Source organism: Sinocyclocheilus grahami, unplaced genomic scaffold (genome assembly GCF_001515645.1).
Source record: "Sinocyclocheilus grahami isolate Dianchi unplaced genomic scaffold, SAMN03320097.WGS_v1.1 scaffold326.1, whole genome shotgun sequence".
NCBI classification, from domain to species: Eukaryota; Metazoa; Chordata; class Actinopteri; order Cypriniformes; family Cyprinidae; genus Sinocyclocheilus; species Sinocyclocheilus grahami.
The window spans coordinates 15,799-37,494 of NW_015505505.1; the positions used below are offsets into that span (position 1 = coordinate 15,799).

The window sequence follows — 21,696 nt, forward strand, 5'->3', positions numbered from 1 at the left end:
CTGGTCATTCTTCAAAATATCTTCTTTTGTGTTTGGCACAACTTGAGGGTGAGTAAATGATGACCGAATTTTCGGTTTTGCGTAAACTATCACTTTAAGACTATGTCAAATGTCCAATTTCCATCTATTTGGATTACACAGTTTTAACATACACTAATAAACCTAATGCGATGCATGTTTGTCAGTCATATATAAATGAAACGTAAGAAACAGGTCAATTTCCTGTAAACGAAATGTGTTTTAGATACACAATTCTCACCAAAAATCACATTTGTTTCAATTTCATACATTTTAATTAGTTAAATATTGCCAGTATAGCCGTATTTTAACCGTGTTCATACTTTTTAACTGAATAAATGTAATGATTTTCACAATTAACAGATTTATGCTGATACTAAACCGTTTGAATAAACGCATTTTGAAAATATGATTATTTAAATGAACGAAAATGCAAATGTTTTGAGTGCTGAAATCTCGTTTCATTTATGTATGACTGACAAATATGCATTACACTTTAATGCAAGTTTATTAGTTTGCCAAAACTCTATAATCCAAATTATATATATGAAATTCAAATACATAAATCTTTTTATTTTTTTCAAAAGCCTCAGAAACCATGTATTTTTTACAAATCTATTTTTAGGCTTCATTCTGTATCCCTTTGTTTGTTTTTGTAGGTTTTTGCCTTTTTTCCTTCTCATCCCAAAGACAAAATAGTTGTCTGGGAAACTCCACCAGTGCTTCCCATCCACCTCACACAGCAGTGTGTTGTGCAGTTTCAATGAAACGTGCACATTTCACCAGCGAATGTTTGAGGCTGAGAAAAACCCAGGCCTTTTTATTTCCCGACTGAAAACACTCAGTTTGTGTGCGCTGGCACTCAGACCTGCTTTCCGACTCATTCCCTGCCTCTCCCTCTCTGTCTCTCTCCAGCATGTGTGTGTGTGTTTATCTGCGTGTGTGTTTTTTGATTGGAGGCTGTGTCTACATGGGAAGTGGGAAGGTGCAGCTGGAATGTTGCCCGAAGGCAAGGAAAGCGCACTGCTTCCACGCTCCAGTCCAAAGCAGCGCAACGCAGAGAGAGAGAGCAAAGCAACTTGACTCACAAGGGCACTGCGCTGTCTGGGTCAGATGTGCGAGCTACTGTGAGGAGCAGCATGCAGCTGTGTTGAATGGAATAAGCGGGGAACCTAACGCTGGTCTGACTAGAAGTTGCAGGATTCGTCGATGAAGAAGCGGAGATCATTTTTCCAAACTTAGCCAGCTTGAAGGACATCTCAGCCCAACTGGTCACTCCAGTCTGGCGACATGAGGAGGGACCGGCTGCTGGTGGCCGTCACTTTGGTCACACTCTTGGCGGCCGACATCCATTTCGTCCTGCTTCCCAGACTCAAAACCTGGTATCACCTGCCCAGAGAAAGCTGTGCATGCAGGGTCACCAATGGCAGCCTGGAGAACGGAGGTGCTACAACCGTCCCGTGGACGACCAGCCAGAATTTCACGGTGGTTTCCACCGAGCGAGGCTCCAAGCTGGAGCGGCTGTTCAGACATCCGCTCTACAACATCCGTCTTCCAGAACTGGCGCCCGACGAACGGCTACTGCAGGAAGAGGAGCTCAGGAATTACTGCAAGAGGAAAGTGAGCCGCTGGGAGAGGTACTCAACTGTTTGGCTTCATCTTAAATAATGTGATGTGTTTAATTAGCAGGAACGCACTCAGAGCAGAATGAATCGCAGGGGAAACTAGGGCTAGTTGTCACTTTAAGTTGTTAAATCAGCTTCTGTATAGACACATACTTTAAAGTGTTGACTAGGAATAAGTGTTGAACATTTCCACCAGTACTTAACACACATTGACGATAGGGGGTAAGTTGTCATAATGGCAACCTGTAGTTTACTGACAAATTTTAGAAGAAGCTTTGTTTAAAAAAAAAAAAAAGCTTTTTTATTTGTGAGGTTATTTGAGTTTACTGTTATTAACAACCTCATTTGAGATCTGAGAAAAGAGATGGTGTACCCATAAACATCAGTCAGGACATTACTGACAGAGCCAGCAGATTAAAGAAGATCAAGTGACTCACAGTGCTTGTTTGCTTGCGTTTGGCCCAGCGGTGCACAGATCCGTGTGTGGTAATGCTCGGGATTGGGACACGTGGAATTAACGTCTCATATCCTGGTGGCAGGTCACAGCGTGTGGTCACTGATGTCAGGGTCAAAGTACGACAACAAAGAACTATAGTGGAAATCTGGGAATCTCACACAGTTTGATACTTTTTGCCATACTTAGGGTTAGAAAAAAAGTTGTTAAAAGCACCTTAATGTGTTATTTATTAAAAAATATTATATATATATATATTTTTTTTTTTAAGTACCTTAAATGTGTTATTTATTTTAGTAGTATTATATTATGCCTACAATAGTGTTATGTTATGTTGTTTAAAAAAGTATATATATATATCATAAATATAAATTATACATTTATAATTTGTATAAAATTTTTAAATATAATGTATATATATATATATATATATATATGTATGTATGTATCTATATAGTCATATATAATCATTTTAATCATATTAATATAATAGAATTATACTATGCCTTGGTGTTTTAAAAAATCCGTTTTATATCCATAATATAAAAAATATATATTATATCATATCACATATATCATAATACAAAAAAATATATATGATATTCATTTATTTAAATAACTAAATATTAATTATGTGAATAAATAAAACAGTATTATTATTAAAACAACAAAAATAATGCAAAATTCTAATATTTATTTAAATAAATCAAAATTATATTAATTAATCTAATAGTATTATGTTATGCCTTTGTGTGTGTGTTTAAATAAAGCAAATTTATTATATATAATATATCAATAAATAACAATGAAAAATGATTGTTTTTCATTTCATATTTTTTGTATCTCTAGCTTGGCCACTAAATTTTCTTTATAAGGCCTTGCTGCAGAATATTTGGCTTAAAAGAGCTTTTTATAGCAATGCTCCCTCTTGCCACCCCACGGAAATGGGATTTTCAGTTTAGTTTAGTAAGGAGTTGTTTTTTATGTTGCGTTTTATAGTACATAAACAGTATACACATTTACAATATATACATACTGTACATTTACAGTATATACATACTGGTAAAAAATGTATAGCCTGAATGCACTGTAAGTCGCTTTGGATAAAAGCGTCTGCTAAATGCATAAATTAATTAATTAATTGTGGTGTAGACAAATCACTCTTTTAATTGTACTGGCCATGATGCCGTTCAGTTAAAGTGCAGCCAGGCCAATGGGCAACACGAGTGTCTCCCACATAATCAGAGGCTTGCCATAAACCACCCACGTTAATCAGGTCACACTAATCAAGACTTGGCTGTTTCAGAAGTTGTGGGTCCGTCAGTGGTCAGCATCTCTGATTGCTGATCTTTTGGGGGTGACAAACACCTAAAAAGTTCCCCTGCGCTGTATTTGTAAGCATAAACACACTGATGAGGCGTAATGTGAGTCTGGCTGTAAGTACTGAGTCGGCGCAGTATGTGGAAGCACTGGTGACGTGTGGTAACTATGGAAGCAGAGAGAAGAGGATTCACATATATTTTCATGTGTGGGCTCCTGCTGGCTCGCTGCCACAGTAAACATTTCAAGAGTTTATATTTGCCTTTCAACTAATTTCTCTTTTCTCCATGATGTTGTCTCAAGCAAAAAATCAGCCACATCCATTCAAAATTAAATGTTAAAGGTTACACAAATAATAGTGGTTAAAAAATACTATATTATAGATTAATATTTTCCTCTGGTATCTAATGAGAAATTACAGCATTTTCTTGCACATTATAACCTCATTACCTGAATTTCATTGGAGTTCCAAAAACTGAAATACCAATATTTTATTATAGTCCTGCCTTTTTCCTCATGTAATATCTTATCTTATTTACTCTGAAAATATATTTCACATTATGGCAGTCAATTGGGAATGTGTGAATGCCATTACTTGCTATGCCATTTAATTCATATAACAGTATTATATACTTTATAATTAAAATGAAGCAAAAATGTAAATATTTATTTAAATATTAGTTATCATTATTATATGGATATAGTGTCATTTTGTTTAAAAAAATAAAGTAAAATTGTAACATTTATTTAAATATTGATTATTATTAATTAATATAAAACTATTATGTTAAGCATATTATATTATATTCAATTACATTACATATACAGTATGTAGCCCCACCCTAATTTATTATCTTTGATTAACTATCACAGTTACAGCAGTAAATTGGGAATGTGTGAATTATATTTCATGCAATGCTATTTAAATAACATAATAGTATTATATTATGCCTTTGTGTTAAAATTAAATACAAATAAAGCAAAATTATAATATTTATTATTTATAATTCTCTCTCTCTATGTGTGTGTGCGTGCGTGCGAGCGTGTGTGTGCGTGTGTGTGTGCAGTTTATGGCTCGGTTCTAAAGTAATAGAAAATAAAGTCTCTTTCTATGGGAGGCTTTGGAATAGGATAACTGTACATCTTAAAGGTTTCTACATGTCACAGGCCTGTGCATGCCAAGAGAAGTCATTATTTGAACACCTAATAATACCTATCTAGGTTAATGACTTAAAAGAGAGCTCACCAAATGTGTAATTTCTACTCGTTTCATTCCCAGTTCTTGTGCAGGAAAGTACCTCTCATTCATGTTTAAAGAGAAAAGATTTAAATTTCTGAATCTGAATATTATATAATGACGGATAACATTTGTGTAAAAGCCCAAACGATCTCTAATGCCAGCTCTTGTTCTCCTGCACAGAATGAAAAAGTTCTACATCGAGGCGGCAGCAGCTTCAAACATCACTATACTCGATCATCCCGTGACCTTTGACCCGGAGGCCAGCTGGCTGCAGTTCCATCTAGGGATCAATCGATATGCGCTGTATTCAAGAGACGACAGCAGCGTCGACAGACTCCTGCGGGACATGCAGACGGCCACCGTCATCAGCGCAGGTGATGCTATAAGATGTCAGAAGACTCGTTTCCACCGAGCGGTACGGTTCAGTACGGTACACAATCAATTCCGTTTCCATTGTCAGAAGTTGTGAATGGTGCAAAAATAGTGAACCGTACCATACCACTTTTTTGGGACCCTTCCGTTGGGGTACCTAGCACAGTAGTCCGGTACCTAAAGGGTGGAGCTAAACTCACTGCAGAACGTTGATTGGTTGACAGAAAATCTTCACTTGCATGTGCTGCAAAGGGAATGCTCATGCGTGTTGGGTTTGTTTACATCAGTGTGCGCAAACACAAAAAACATAACAGTGTATTTTAGAATTTTATATTTTCACACACATACACACAGACAATGTTGCACTTTGCACACGCGCGAGAATGACGTAGATCGCTACTTTCCGGCATGCACCACGCCTATCAAGAAGGGTACTGTTGGCGGTGGAAACGCAAGCCGGATCAGGGTGTACCGTCCTGAATCATACTGTATTGTAACTGCATCGTTGGTGGAAACGAGGCTAGAGAGTGCATTTAGAGAGAGTGCTGTACATTCACTCCCCCCACCTACAATCCCTGCTGATACAAGACTCGAACCCGCAACCTTGGGTTATGAATCCGACTCTCTAAACATAAGGCCACGACTTCCCTTAAAAGAAGATTACGTACAGTTGATCTAGTTTGAGTTCTGTAGCTTTGACGCTAATGAGTAAAACCAATATATATTGTAAGTAATGCTGAGTGGTTTGACCAAAAATCTGTATCATGTTTTTACCTGACTGCGCGTTCATATTCATCAGAATGCATGAAACTGTTGCAGAACCACTGCATTTGAATCACGATCCAAACGAACATGCTACATATAGTATGAGCAGTTTTTGATGTAAATTAGATTGTATAATTTCAAAATTTAAAGCAAAAACAGAATGGTCTGACCTTAGCTTTGTGCAATAATGCTACATAAAACCAGGGCCGTCGTTAGTGGGGAGAAAGGTGCTGATGATTATAGGGGCCCACGGCTGTGTGTGTGTGGGGGGGGCGATTTCAACCGACTTCCCAGCATGAAAGACGCTCAGGACAGTTAATGGGCCATTGCTGCGCTTCGTCGTGAAAGCTTATCATTTGCATGTGTTTTTAAGCCTTGTCATTTTAAACATTCATGAGATTTTAAAGCATTCAAGCATAAGAAGAAGTGCAAGTACTCATGCATTGTTCGGTGCACACACAGAGAGCCAATGATCATCGAATTGAGTTTGGCATCTTCTTGCGCTTGAACAGACAAATACACGATACATGTCAAAATACCCGTCTTGGCGAGTATCCTCGAAAAACTGTTGGCTATGTCTTAAGTGAACGCAAACAGTTGTTTCAACAATCTGATGTGTATCGTTATATTAGAGCCATGCATTGTGTCTTAAAGTGACCATGCCTAATTTACTTGCTGCTGTTGGTGTCCTTAACCTCTCAATTCAAGACGCTTTCTACATTGCTTAGCCACTTGTATACCTTTTTTTTTCAAAATTCATACCGTGTGCGTGATTCAAACCGGTTTACTGTTTGAACTGGTATTTCGCCCAGCACTAATCGCAAGTCGGTGGTGTAGAGTAGAAAGCCACTAACAAAGGCCTAGTTTCAATGGCCGTGTTTTATAATGAATGGCCACTGGTTTAAGATAGATGAGGCCATTTTATAACCCTTTCAGAAACAAACAGCTGCCCCTCACGAAAGTCTAGAGTAAACGTCTCTTAATGTCCACCAGCACATCCCATAACAGACAGTGATGCTAAAACCACACAACCGCATCTGGCCGCGAGTGCTTACACATGAACCAAATGCTATTGTTCGTTTTCTCCTTTTAGCTCTTTTTGGCCTTATTGAATGTCTAATACAGTATAACTAACGTTTTTATTGTTTGCCTTGAACTTTTGTGTTGTTTTTCTGTTTCGCTTATTACTCGTGTGTTATTTTGGAGCATGGTTGAGTTTGTGAACTATTGATATGATTGTGCTGGAAAGGAGCTAAATGAAGTTGGAACGGTGCGGTTTAGGATTGCCGGCAGCCTGCCACGGCTTGCCAAACCCTCAGACAAAAGCTAAAGGAACAGCACTGGTGGAGCGTTGTGTTCACCGCAAGCCCTGTTATGTAAAGATCCCTCTATAATTAAACTATTACAGCCGAAAGGTCGACTCTGGGGAGCAAAAAATAAGATCTCACAGTCCAAAAAGAGTCAAGTGCTAGATCAATCTCCTGACATTTTTAATCCTATTTTCCACCACAACACATTAAAAAAAGGAAGTAATTATTCTGGATCATTTTGCATATAAATTAGAAACATATTGCATATATATAAAACTTACAAACTTTTTTATTACTTTACTTAAAATATATAACTGAATATGTTTTAGAGAAAAATTATTATATCCACGAATAGTCATAATATTAATGATAATGTTAATATATAATCATTATTAATGATTTTCAAACTGATATCCAGTATAATAACTTGTATATTATTATATATACATCATTTAGAAACATTGTTTTATTATTTTACTTTAGTTATATAACTGAATATGTTTTATTACAGAAAAATAAGTATTCTCTGTTAAAGTGCCCCTATTGTGCCATTTCGAATGTTGCCTTTCATGTGGTGTGTAATGTAGCTGTATGTGAATGCAAATCATCTGCAAAGTTGAAAACCGATAAATAAAGTTTTTCTCTCCCAAAAGAAAGAATTTTCGTTAGTAATTCGAATCCCTACACGACACGAGGTAACACATTTGCATAATTCCCGCCCCAACAACTTGACCCGCCCTCAAACACGTCATTTTACTGACGACTGCTGCTCTAATCAACCCGGGATCAGTGTTGCCAGACGTACGATAATTATCGTATTTGTACGATAATTTTGACCTCTGTACGATGTACGATCAAAAAGGAAAAAAATTCCATAATGTACGATAATTTCAGAACGTGTTTTTTTCCAAAGTCAACCTCATCAAAACAAAGCCATGAAATCGGCTCATTACAGACGCTCTAAATGGGTTGGTGCACACCTCAGGACCCTCAACATCTGGCAACACGCAGGATTCTGATGACAGCGACCTTCCCGCAAGGTACGCCTATGGCCCTATGATATCTGCGATGCAGAAAACATGGATGGAATTGCGGAATCCAGTCAACGGAATTTACTGTATAATGCGGAATGTCACGGAATTTGTCAAAGTTTGGATGAATTAATCAAAGGAAGGTCATTACACTTAAATCGTGATATGGACTAGTATCTGTAAATATTAAGCCGCAAAAAGGCTATTTAAATATAAATCCTGCATGTTCTGTGTCTGTCTGAATCATAGTCTATGGTCTGAATGAATGTCAGCGGTTTTGTTTACTACACACATACTGAAGTGCGCGTGACGCTCGCGGTGATTTCAGGATCTGCCTTCTCACTAAATAGGACATAAATACATGAACAACATCCCCAGAACTGCTCTGAGAGTCAAAAATATATAGTTTCTGCCAGAAATGTACTATTGTTCAGTAGAATGTACGTACAACTACTACTACTAAAATTATTAAGGAATAATCACAATATTTCTTCCATGTTTTAATTTTAATTGTAAATCCCCTTTGTTTGCCAACAAATAAAATTTGTTTAATTTTCATTAATTAAAAGATCAATTAAATTAATGTGTTATGCCTTCATTCGATAAACACACAATGCAGAATTTCTAAAGAAAAAAAACATAAGGCTATAAATAAAAGTAGTTTTTATGCATTAAAATAATTAGACATATTAAAACACAGAATTTGGTAACAATAAACAAGGTGAAAAAAATAGAACATTTCATTTTATGTTAAATTGTATACGTTTCATTATTTAATTAGACGTGCTTTTGATTAATAAAATGTCATTTAACAATTTAAAAAGGAGTCCAGAAAAATTAAAATGGAAAAAAAACAGAATCCAAATTTTTTTTAATTTGGAATAAAAAAAAAAAAAACATATTTCATACGAACGTATTTCATAGGGCCCTAGCATAGTTATTTATTTCTTGTGGTAATTTGAAGGTTGTGTCAAAAAGTTGTTGTTCTAATCTAGTAGATAAATAGCTGTATTCTGTACGTTTTTACTCATGTACGATAATTTTCTTCCAAATACGATAATTTTGAGCTTCTGGTACGATACTTGGACATTTCCAATCTGGCAACACTGCCCGGGATTCACAAAAAGCTTGCTCTTGAAAGACGGCTCAGCACCCAGTTTAATTGGACCAGCTGGCTCCACTGAATCACATCCCGTAAGTATGATAAATAATGTTCAATTTTTCCATCGCGCGTTCAAAATACAGAACTATGGCAATCGGTGTATCGTTTCCGAAAGGAGGGGCTTAGAACGACTGAATCTTTGAACTGCTTCGAACGAATCGTTTGAGAATCCTTGGAAAATGAGGTGATATTAAATGCATATTCTGAGACAACAAAAGTGTATTTTGACCTTGCATGCATGTAAACCTATTGAAGGAGACTCCCAAAACAATATTAGGAACCTTAAAAATGACATAATAGGGCACTTTAAATGTGTTAACACAAAAACTGTTGTTAATTAATAGTCTTTTTACTAATAATTTCTTTCTTAATTCTTATTTTGACAGCACTAATATTTTCACATTACTATACATATAATTTTTTTAACCTGTACATTCATATTAAGAAGGAAATATAACTGTTTTCTTTTCTTTTGACTGTCCAATCAGTGGTTAAACCAAGCGGTCTTCACCTGAAGTTGGCCCTAAAGCTCCAAGATTTTGGCAAAGCTATGTTTAAACCAATGAGGTATCACTTTTCTTCTTCCATGTTTTAATTTTAATTGTAAATCCCCTTTGTTTGCCAACAAATAAAATTTGTTTAATTTTCATTAATTAAAAGATCAATTAAATTAATGTGTTATGCCTTCATTCGATAAACACACAATGCAGAATTTCTAAAGAAAAAAAACATAAGGCTATAAATAAAAGTAGTTTTTATGCATTAAAATAATTAGACATATTAAAACACAGAATTTGGTAACAATAAACAAGGTGAAAAAAATAGAACATTTCATTTTATGTTAAATTGTATACGTTTCATTATTTAATTAGACGTGCTTTTGATTAATAAAATGTCATTTAACAATTTAAAAAGGAGTCCAGAAAAATTAAAATGGAAAAAAAACAGAATCCAAATTTTTTTTAATTTGGAATAAAAAAAAACAAAACATATTTCATACGTAACGTATTTCATAGGGCCCTAGCATAGTTATTTATTTATTGTGGTGATTTTAAGGTTGTGTCAAAAAGTTGTTGTTCTAATCTAGTAGATAAATAGCTGTATTCTGTACGTTTTTTCTCGCGTACGATAATTTTCTTCCAAATACGATAATTTTGAGCTTCTGGTACGATACTTGGACATTTCCAATCTGGCAACACTGCCCGGGATTCACAAAAAGCTTGCTCTTGAAAGACGGCTCAGCACCCAGTTTAATTGGACCAGCTGGCTCCACTGAATCACATCCCGTAAGTATGATAAATAATGTTCAATTTTTCCATCGCGCGTTCAAAATACAGAACTATGGCAATCGGTGTATCGTTTCCGAAAGGAGGGGCTTAGAACGACTGAATCTTTGAACTGCTTCGAACGAATCGTTTGAGAATCCTTGGAAAATGAGGTGATATTAAATGCATATTCTGAGACAACAAAAGTGTATTTTGACCTTGCATGCATGTAAACCTATTGAAGGAGACTCCCAAAACAATATTAGGAACCTTAAAAATGACATAATAGGGCACTTTAAATGTGTTAACACAAAAACTGTTGTTAATTAATAGTCTTTTTACTAATAATTTCTTTCTTAATTCTTATTTTGACAGCACTAATATTTTCACATTACTATACATATAATTTTTTTAACCTGTACATTCATATTAAGAAGGAAATATAACTGTTTTCTTTTCTTTTGACTGTCCAATCAGTGGTTAAACCAAGCGGTCTTCACCTGAAGTTGGCCCTAAAGCTCCAAGATTTTGGCAAAGCTATGTTTAAACCAATGAGGTATCACTTTTCTATTTAGATTTACATATTACTACACTTTGGTTCAAGTTTAGGTTGAACTGATAGAAATGGTCCTTTTTGATTTCAGACAGAAGAGACATGAAGAGACGCCGGAGAACTTCTTCTATTTTGTCGACTTTCAGAGACACAATGCTGAGATAGCAGCTTTCCACCTCGACAGGTGACACAGACGAACGTCGATTAGAGTCGCACAGCGAATGCGACCGGATTGACAGACGCACAGGAATGACAGGACAGATAGACAAAAGCAGGAATGAATTATACAGTGAAGGATCTGATATGAGTAAACAGATGAAATCCCTCAGGCTGCACCTCAGTGGGATACTGTACATCATTGTTTAGGCCTGTTGAGACAGTGAGGTTCAGCATGATTACTCTCGCCAAAGCATATTTGGTGAGGTCTATTGTGGACGATTATATGGTGATGAAACCTTAGGGCAGACTGCAACAGACATCAAGGGAATTCACTAAAACAGAGGCTATAAAACGTCACTTATGATTTACTAGGAAAGATCTTAGAGATTACAGACACAAAAACTCGGTCAGCAATTGTCCTGTTGATTTTCAAGTTCTTTTTTGAACATCTCGTCCAGACTAGCACAGCAACATTACTTCATCCAATAGAGTGCAACAGTCGGGTTCTGGAAGTAAAAATCCCATTTATTTTTTCCACAGGGGAATTGATTTTTGAAGCTGTTAAAGACAGACCTGTTTTGAGCTACAGGGTTGTAGATAGATTGTATATGCTTTTGTTGAAGTTGCGTTATTTCAACTTGTTTCTTAAATAATCCTGTTGAGCGTTAGAATTCTTGGTGAAAAACTACATTACCCATAATTCTTCCAGAATCAAAACAGGCAAATCAATAGTTGTTTATATATATCCATTGTTTTTCATTCATTGTCATTCGCAATGCTTCATGGGATTGTAGTTCTTTCACTTAAGTTATCAAAGCCAGTAAGTTCACAGACTTGTACCTTTGTCGCTTGTTAGTTCATGGCTTATAACTCTTAAAACAAAATCCCTATGGAAAAAAATGAATAGGAAAAATACTAGAACCTAAAAAATGGGCGGGCTCTGTTGCATAGCATGAGTTTGGGGCGGGTCTATCTATTTGATTGACCAATTGCAGATGGGGGGGTTGTTCAGATTATTTTGGCATATTGTTTGGTGACATAAGTGGCACAGATGTTACGCACTTCAATAATACTTTAATAATGTCATTGTATTGTTAGCTATCGTAAAACATGTTGAAGAATCCTCATTTTTCTCACTGTATGCATTTCTAATGACTGAGGTTTACAGGTCAGTTCAGTTTATTTGTGTAGTGCTTTTTACAATGCATATCATTTCCAAAGCCCCAGTGAACAAGTGGCAAGGAAAAATTCCCCAGGAGTTTCACCCTGTCATTAGTGGTGTAAGCAAAGCCACTTGAGAAAAGGGTGTTTTCCTGCAGGTTATTCCTCATCTGAGCTTGATTAAACACTCAGCTAAACCTCTTCAGCTGAAGAGAAATGACTAGTCAAAAACACACTGAAGGAAAAGCAAACGTAGTTTGAATTGAAAATCCTCTCAGAGTTAAGTAAGATGCTACTGGATAAGTTGAAATCTTACAGAAATTCCTTTAGCAAACCTATTTAGATATTTTAGGATATCTCACTCAAAATATGATTTAAAGAGACTTAATTTGTCGAAAATCAGGTTAATAGTAAAGCTGACTTACAGGTGCATCTCAATAAATTAGAATGTCGTGGAAAAGTTCATTTATTTCAGTAATTCAACTCAAATTGTGAAACTTGTGTATTAAATAAATTCAATGCACACAGACTAAAGTAGTCTAAGTCTTTGGTTCTTTTAATTGTGATGATTTTTGCTCACATTTAACAAAAACCCACCAATTCACTATCTCAACAAATTAGAATATGGTGACATGCCAATCAGCTAATCAACTCAAAACACCTGCAAAGGTTTCCTGAGCCTTCAAAATGCTCTCTCAGTTTGGTTCACTAGGCTACACAATCATGGGGAAGACTGCTGATCTGACAGTTGTCCAGAAGACAATCATTGACACCCTTCACAAGGAGGGTAAGCCACAAACATTCATTGCCAAAGAAGCTGGCTGTTCACAGAGTGCTGTATCCAAGCATGTTAACAGAAAGTTGAGTGGAAGGAAAAAGTGTGGAAGAAAAAGATGCACAACCAACCGAGAGAACCGCAGCCTTATGAGGATTGTCAAGCAAAATCGATTCAAGAATTTGAGTGAACTTCACAAGGAATGGACTGAGGCTGGGGTCAAGGCATCAAGAGCCACCACACACAGACGTGTCAAGGAATTTGGCTACAGTTGTCGTATTCCTCTTGTTAAGCCACTCCTGAACCACAGACAGTGTCAGAGGCGTCTTACCTGGGCTAAGGAGAAGAAGAACTGGACTGTTGCCCAGTGGTCCAAAGTCCTCTTTTCAGATGAGAGCAAGTTTTGTATTTCATTTGGAAACCAAGGTCCTAGAGTCTGGAGGAAGGGTGGAGAAGCTCATAGCCCAAGTTGCTTGAAGTCCAGTGTTAAGTTTCCACAGTCTGTGATGATTTGGGGTGCAATGTCATTTGCTGGTGTTGGTCCATTGTGTTTTTTGAAAACCAACGTCACTGCACCTGTTTACCAAGAAATTTTGGAGCACTTTATGCTTCCTTCTGCTGACCAGCTTTTTGAAGATGCTGATTTCATTTTTCCAGCAGGATTTGGCACCTGCCCACACTGCCAAAAGCACCAAAAGTTGGTTAAATGACCCTGGTGTTGGTGTGCTTGACTGGCCAGCAAACTCACCAGACCTGAACCCTATAGAGAATCTATGGGGTATTGTCAAGAGGAAAATGAGAAACAAGAGACCAAAAAATGCAGATGAGCTGAAGGCCACTGTCAAAGAAACCTGGGCTTCCATACCACCTCAGCAGTGCCACAAACTGATCACCTCCATGCCACGCCGAATTGAGGCAGTAATTAAAGCAAAAGGAGCCCCTACCAAGTATTGAGTACATGTACAGTAAATGAACATACTTTCCAGAAGGCCAACAATTCACTAAAAATGTTTTTTTTATTGGTCTTATGAAGTAATCTAATTTGTTGAGATAGTGAATTGGTGGGTTTTTGTTAAATGTGAGCCAAAATCATCACAATTAAAAGAACCAAAGACTTAAACTACTTCAGTCTGTGTGCATTGAATTTATTTAATACACGAGTTTCACAATTTGAGTTGAATTACTGAAATAAGTGAACTTTTCCACGACATTCTAATTTATTGAGATGCTCCTGTAGATGGCCAGCCATGAGTGTGTGAATATGTGGATTGTGTGCAGAGTGCTGGACTTCCGGAGAGTTCCACCCGTGGCGGGACGATTCATTAATGTGACGGGTGAGATTTTGTACATAACACACAATGAGGAACTGCGCAGTGTCTTCTTCAACTCTCCAGGTTTGCATTACTAGTCAAAACACATTTTTAACAAAATAAATATAATAAAGGCTTCTGTTCAAAAGTTTGGGGTAAGTACGTTTTTTAAAGAAATTATTATTTTGATTCAGAAAGGATGCATTAAACTGATCAAAAGTGTCAGGAAAGACATTTATAATGTTACAAAAGATTTCTATAAATGCTGTTTTTTGAACTTTCCATTCATCAAAGAATCCTGAATCCTGAATAAAAAGTATCAGTTTCCACAAAAATATTGTGCAGCACAACTGTTTTCAACATTGATAATAATCAGAAATGCTTCTTGAACAGTAAATCAGCATATCAGAATGATTTCTGAAGCATCATCTGACACTGAAGACTGGAGTTATGATGCTGAAAATTCAGCTTTGATCACAGAAATCGAATACATTTTAACATATATTGAAATAAAAAAATGTGCATTTCAAACTTTATTAATATATTACAATATCACAAAAATGTCACTGCATTTTTTTGATCAAATTAATGCACTTTTGGTGAGCATACAAAATGAAAAATTCTGACCCCAAACTTTTGAACGGTTCTGTCTGTTTATATGTATAATTTTGGGCCAGTTTCTATCAGAGTGAGTTGCTTTAAATGCTTTTCTTATTTCTTGACCAGCCAACAACACGTGTTTCTTTGCTAAGTGTTTATACGTGTGCAAGTCGGAGTACGCCGTGTGTGGTCATCCTGATCTGCTGGAGGGCTCCATGTCTGCTTATCTACCGGGCTTGAGCATCGCCCCGCGGATCTCCATCCCAAACCCCTGGATACGTGCCTACAGTTTCACCGGGAGAGAGGAGTACGCTCTGACTCTCAGACGCACTAAATCACTCTTCAGTTTTGAGTGCAAAGAATGATTCTTTTCTTTCTGGGACTTAAAAAGAGCAGGAATGTGTTTTAAGAAAGTAAAATGGGTCCGTTTAGATTCAGTTTAACTTGATTTATACAGAAAATAAAACAGTATTCCGGTCCGATCAACATTTGTTGTTTTATGAAGTGTAGAATGTCCTTATTTGGATTTGAGAAATCCAGCTCTTGATTCAGACCATGGCTAAGAAACAAAAATGTTTGTCATGCTCACAAAAGGGTCTAAAGTTCAGTAATGTTCAGATGTGTCCAAACAGCTTGAAGCAATTAACATCTTCTCTTTCTTCTCAGGTGGGAGGTCAATGCGTTATATTGTGATAATGTCAAAAAACTTTATCCCTACAACTCTGGGAACAGACTGCTCAACATTATTGACATGGCAATATTTGACTTTCTTACAGGCATGTAAACGCTTTCCATATCGACACTTGATGGAATTAATTTTGTCAAAACGTCACGTAAAACTTACATGAAACAATTTTTCATACCTGACGATCAAAGTAGGGTGTTGATGGTTGGTTTGGCACCAAAATAAGCATCACACCGACAATAAGGAAACTTTAAATCCAGAGTTACATAAGCCAGTGTACTGACCTTAAAGGAAAAAATGTCTCTTTCATGTTTCAGGAAACATGGACAGGCACCACTATGAAATTTTCACCAAGTTTGGAGATGATGGCTTCCTGCTCCACTTAGACAACGCCAGAGGGTATGTTCTCATCTGTAAACTTTTGGGGCCGTTAACACTGAACGCATTTTTGCAATGCACTGCACTGCTTTTTCATTGTTTTTGGCCATTGCACTCGCGTCTTTTGCAGTGTCTTGTGCAATACATGGTGTTCAATAAACACAGCACTCCAGTCAAAAGTTCAGCTTTTAAAACGTGTCTCTAGATCTTTCGTTTCTCTTTCATTCCACTGCCTTGTATCTCACATTTTTAAATGCAAAAAAAAAAACATGTTATGTGTGAATAGCCCCTTCCACTGAGTGGTTATGAAAGCTCATTTTTGATATAAGAAAAAATATAATGCTTTGGTAAATCATGACATAAAATGTGAAATTATGACAAAAAGTCAATTATGAGATAAAAAGTTGAAATTGACACAATGCACTGCACTGCTTTTTCATTGTTTTTGGCCATTGCACTCGCGTCTTTTGCAGTGTCTTGTGCAATACATGGTGTTCAATAAACACAGCACTCCAGTCAAAAGTTCAGCTTTTAAAACGTGTCTCTAGATCTTTCGTTTCTCTTTCATTCCACTGCCTTGTATCTCACATTTTTAAATGCAAAAAAAAAACATGTTATGTGTGAATAGCCCCTTCCACTGAGTGGTTATGAAAGCTCATTTTTGATATAAGAAAAAATATAATGCTTTGGTAAATCATGACATAAAATGTGAAATTATGACAAAGTCAATTATGAGATAAAAAGTTGAAATTGACAAAAAAAAAATTGGCATGATGAGAGAAAAGTCGAAACTAACAAAAAAAGTCAAAATTATGAGATAAAAGGTTGAAATCATGACAAAAAGTCAATTATAAGGTAAAAGTCAGTTATAAGATAGTCAACATTATGATACAGGTTCAAATTATGAGATAAAGTCATAATTGAGATCAAAGTCAAAATGGACAAAAAAGTTAAAATGATAAGATAAGGTCGAAATCATAGAAAAAAGTCAAGAGATAAAAAGTTGAAATTAATGAGATACAAAGTCATAATCATGACATAAATCAAAATAATCACGCAAGTCAAAATTGAGAAGTTAAAATGTGACAAAATGTCAAAATTATGAGAAAAATATCTATATGAGATAAAAAGTCAACATTATGAAAAAAAGTCAATGTATTTAGTAGGTCATAACTGAGATAAAAAAAATCGACTTTTTCACAATTTTGACAGTCAAAATTATGAGAAAGTGGAAATGATCACACACAAATCGAAATATGAGATAAAAAGTAGAATTTTAGGTCATAATTATGACTGTCATAATTTTGTCTGTTATGATTATGACATATTATTAGATAGAAACATATTAGATATGAGTATCTAAAAATGTATGTTTTTGTCATAAATTGGATTTTTTTTTTTTAAATCTCCTAATTTATGATTTACCAAAGCATGATATATATATATATATATTATTATTATATGGCCAAAACGGGCTTCTTCATCCTCTTGTTTACTGCAGATTCGGCCGGCATTCCGACGATGAGATGTCCATTCTTGCTCCATTGACCCAATGTTGCATGTAAGAATCTTTCTGAAATATTTACTAAATTATATGATTCTGAAGTTCATTTACGAACAGTTGTATGAGACATATAGTCCTACTCACAAAACACATGGCCTCTCACAGGATCAAGCGTTCCACGCTGTTTAGACTGAAGCTTTTGGCGAAGTCCGAGTACCGCCTGAGCGACGTCATGAGGGAATCCCTCTCCAGAGACCCTCTCTCGCCAGTTCTGACTGAGGACCACCTGCAGGCCTTGGACCGCCGGCTCGGCCATGTGCTCAGGACAGTAGGAAAGTGTGTGAAGAAGCTGGGAGAACCACAAGTGGTGATCAGAGATTTTGTAGAGTCATCCAGAGTAACTACAAGCCACCCAGGAGGAAATAACAGGTGACGGAACGAGAAGAGCGAGGGTTTGAGGAGATATCAGCAATCCACTGAAGTGACGTTATGATAACTTCCAGACTAAGCCACTGAACTAAATCACCTCTTTTGTCCAAAATCATGGCATCTAAGGACACCAGGAGGAAAAATCATTCATATTTCTGAAGTTCAAAATTATGAGATACAAAGTCATAATTATGAATTTAACAAAATTTCACAAATTAAAATTAAGAGATAAAGGTCACAGAGATAAAAAAAAGTTGAAATTATGACTTATAATTATGAGACAATCAATATTATGAGATAATTAAGTAATTATCGAGATGAAGAGCTCTGAAATTGACAAGAAATGTAAATTATGAGATAAGTTTAAATGATCATGAAACATTTAAAATGAGATAAAACGTCAATTCTAAAAAGTAAAATTTTTGTCATGATGACTTAGTATCTCAATGTCAATATATAACTATAATACAACTACAAAGGTATGTATTTTTAACTCATAATGTTGATTGTTTATCTCATATTTATGACTTTATCCTAATTATGATTGGCTAAAAAGGGCTGTCTGATATTACTAAACAAATCTTAATTGTCAAAAGTGACAAAAAGTCAAGATTACGAGATACAAAGTCATAATTATAACAGCCAAAATTATCACATAAGTAGAAATTATGAGATAAGCCAGAGATAAAAAGTTGAAACTATGACTTATAAATATGATAATCAAAAATGTCAAAATTATGAGATAAATAGGTCATTATTGACACAAAAATGCCCAAATGATCATAAACCAGTGAAATAAAAAAAGTCAATTCCAAAAAAGACTTCTTTTTGTCAATTTTGACTGTCATGATGAATATCTCATAATTCCAACATTCTATCTCATATCTCTCAGTATCACTTTTTACCTCATAATTTCAACTTCTCATCTTATCATTTGGACCTTTTATCTCATGTTTATGACTCTATTATGCTAAAAAGAGGCCATGTAATATTACTTCAAAAAGCTCCCTAACAAAAGCTGCCGACGGCTCTAAAATCCCAGAGCCAGACAGATGATCTACAGATCTCCTTACATCAGCAAACACACCATTCATGTGGTGCTTTAACTGCACAGCAAGAAGCATTTCCTCTGATTATCCGTTCCCTTTCTGTCCATTTTTATACAAACAACTATTAGTGGCAGCTGAGCTGGTGATGTAGCACACAAACAGGCCACATCACCAGAGAAACTCTGCGGTAGGTTGCGAGACAGATTTCGGACTTTCCAGACGGATCCGAAGTGTGTAATCCTCAGCGGTCTCATCTGGTTGTACTTCACAGGCTGTCAAGTGGGATCTTTGAAAAGCCTTGTTGCAACTTGTGGTTCACCACTCTGTTGCAGTATTGTACTGCAAGTCGAAGCTAGATTAAATTCGTCATCATTAGTGTCTCAGCTAGCAGAAATAAATTTGGGTTTACCAAATCCAGATCAAATGCTCAAAATGTTAATTTCTGAATTGGTGGTGGTGGATAAACATAATCTGAAAAACTGTAAATCAAATCCCGGTCAGTTATTCATGACTGTTTGTCACATTCTCACATTGCCTCATTAAAATAACTAAATATTTGCATTCTTTCCGATTCAGTCCAGTTCCTGACTGCCAGCTGACAGAAAGCCTTGTGTGACGCGTGTAAACACTTGTATTATCTTTTAACACATTTGAGTATAATAAAATTGAAATTTAAGCATAAAAACATCTGATTTTAGCACTCAAGCAGTCATGACTTGTCTAAGAACATGACATGCAAAAAAATTACAATTCAGTTCATTCAGTCCCATCTGTTGGATGAGAACAGATTTAGCAAATGCCACACAGCATACAAACCAAGGATATCTGAAATTATAACTCAACGGAAATAAAAAATTAAAATCTTACTGACCACAAACTTTTGAATGTGTACAACAAAGCACATTGCATGTAATATATCCCACAATGCAGTGTACTCAAGTGGACCTTCCTTTTCTGTGACAGAAACTCATTTTAATCAAACTGCCAAAAATGAATATATTTTAACACAAAATAAAAATTATTTGATCAAATAATTTATTTTCAGTGTAATAACTGAACAGCACTCATATGCCACATGATCATGACAACCATGTAACATACTGCCGTTTGAGATTATTTATTTGTTGCATAATGCCTACAAGTTTGACTTACTATTAAAATTATATATATATATAGTAATAATTCCATTCTGAACGGTCAGATTTTTTTCTCGGTTGAACGCTGCCCCCTTGTATATTTATGACAACTTGTAAGAAATTTGAGCATTTGCCTGGAAAGAAAGTCTTCTACTGCATTTGATGGTTCAATAACAACCTTTTTATTGCTTAAACTGCCATTTGGATGATCTATACCAAAAAGATTATTTTCTGCGCAAAACTCACTGGAAATCAGACTACACATATGGGTAACATTGACAAATAAAACATCATCAGTGGTCCGCAATATATCAGCAGCTCATAAGATGACTGCAGGTCACAGAACTAGCAGAAACGTTTGGGTTTGAAGGTGCAGCTCTATTCATCAGTCATTCTGCCCATTCACACAGACACAAGCGTCACGGTCGTGAAGATGGGTGTGCGTGAGATTCTGGCCCTATTATTTCAGGGGAAATTAACCTAATAAATGTGACGAAGATGCCAAGATAAAGCTGAAAGAATCTGAAAAACCTTTGTGTTGCACACCATTTTAATACGCATTTCTCAAAAACTAAAACAAGGAACAATGAGACTTGTTATCTAAAAGAGAATCAAACATTGATCGCTTTGGATTGTTTAACAGCAAAACAGAATATGGACACGTAAACATCAAATCACCAATGTTCATTTTAACTTAAAGAACTCCTTGTGGAGTTTTTATAAAAACTTATCAAAGATATTGACGTCATTCATGATGTTGTAAGCAGAAAGAATTTCATTTTCTGCTTTATGACTGTTTTTGTGAGCCTCTGTTTTCAAACAGTACCACTAGAAACCAGAGACCTCGGCGTGGACGTTAAAACCTCAGCTTATAATCGTTTCAGTCTTTTATTTCGACATTAAAACTGCTACAAGCCAGTTTAAAGGAATAGTTTTCCCAAATATTTGCTGAAAATGTACTCACCCTCAGGCCATTCAAGATGTAGATGAGTTTGTTTCTTCATCAGATTTTGGGAAATGTAGCATTGCATCAGTGTCTCAGCAATGGATGCTCTGCAGTGAATGGGTGCCGTCAGAATGAGAGTCCAAACAGCTGATAAAAACATCACAATAATCCACAGCACTCCAGTGCATCATTTAACATCTGGAGAAGACAAAAGCTGTGAGTTTGTAAGAAACAAATAGACTCTCATTCTGACGGCACCCATTCACTGCAGAGGATCCTTTGGTGAGCAAGTGATGCAATGCTACATTTCTCCAAATCTGATGAAGAAACAAACTCATCTACATCTTGGCTGACCTGAGAATGAGTACATTTTCAGAAAAAATTTCATTTTTGGTGCACTATTCCTTAAAAAAACAGCCACAGAAACACTTGAAATTATGACATGCGAC

The 21,696-nt window shown here is 36.0% G+C and overlaps 1 protein-coding gene across 1 annotated transcript; it reads left to right on the forward strand.

Moving 5' to 3' along the window:
• Positions 1-995: 995 nt before the first annotated feature.
• On the forward strand, positions 996-18,269 carry fam20a (FAM20A golgi associated secretory pathway pseudokinase). The gene is made up of 11 exons (XM_016294916.1): positions 996-1,655; positions 4,838-5,087; positions 8,514-8,526; positions 9,786-9,864; positions 11,207-11,299; positions 14,489-14,604; positions 15,247-15,427; positions 15,787-15,896; positions 16,123-16,204; positions 17,685-17,744; positions 17,853-18,269. The coding sequence occupies exons 1-11, from the start codon at positions 1,309-1,311 to the stop codon at positions 18,118-18,120; spliced, it is 1,599 nt and encodes a 532-aa protein (XP_016150402.1). The 5' UTR covers positions 996-1,308; the 3' UTR covers positions 18,121-18,269.
• Positions 18,270-21,696: the final 3,427 nt, after the last annotated feature.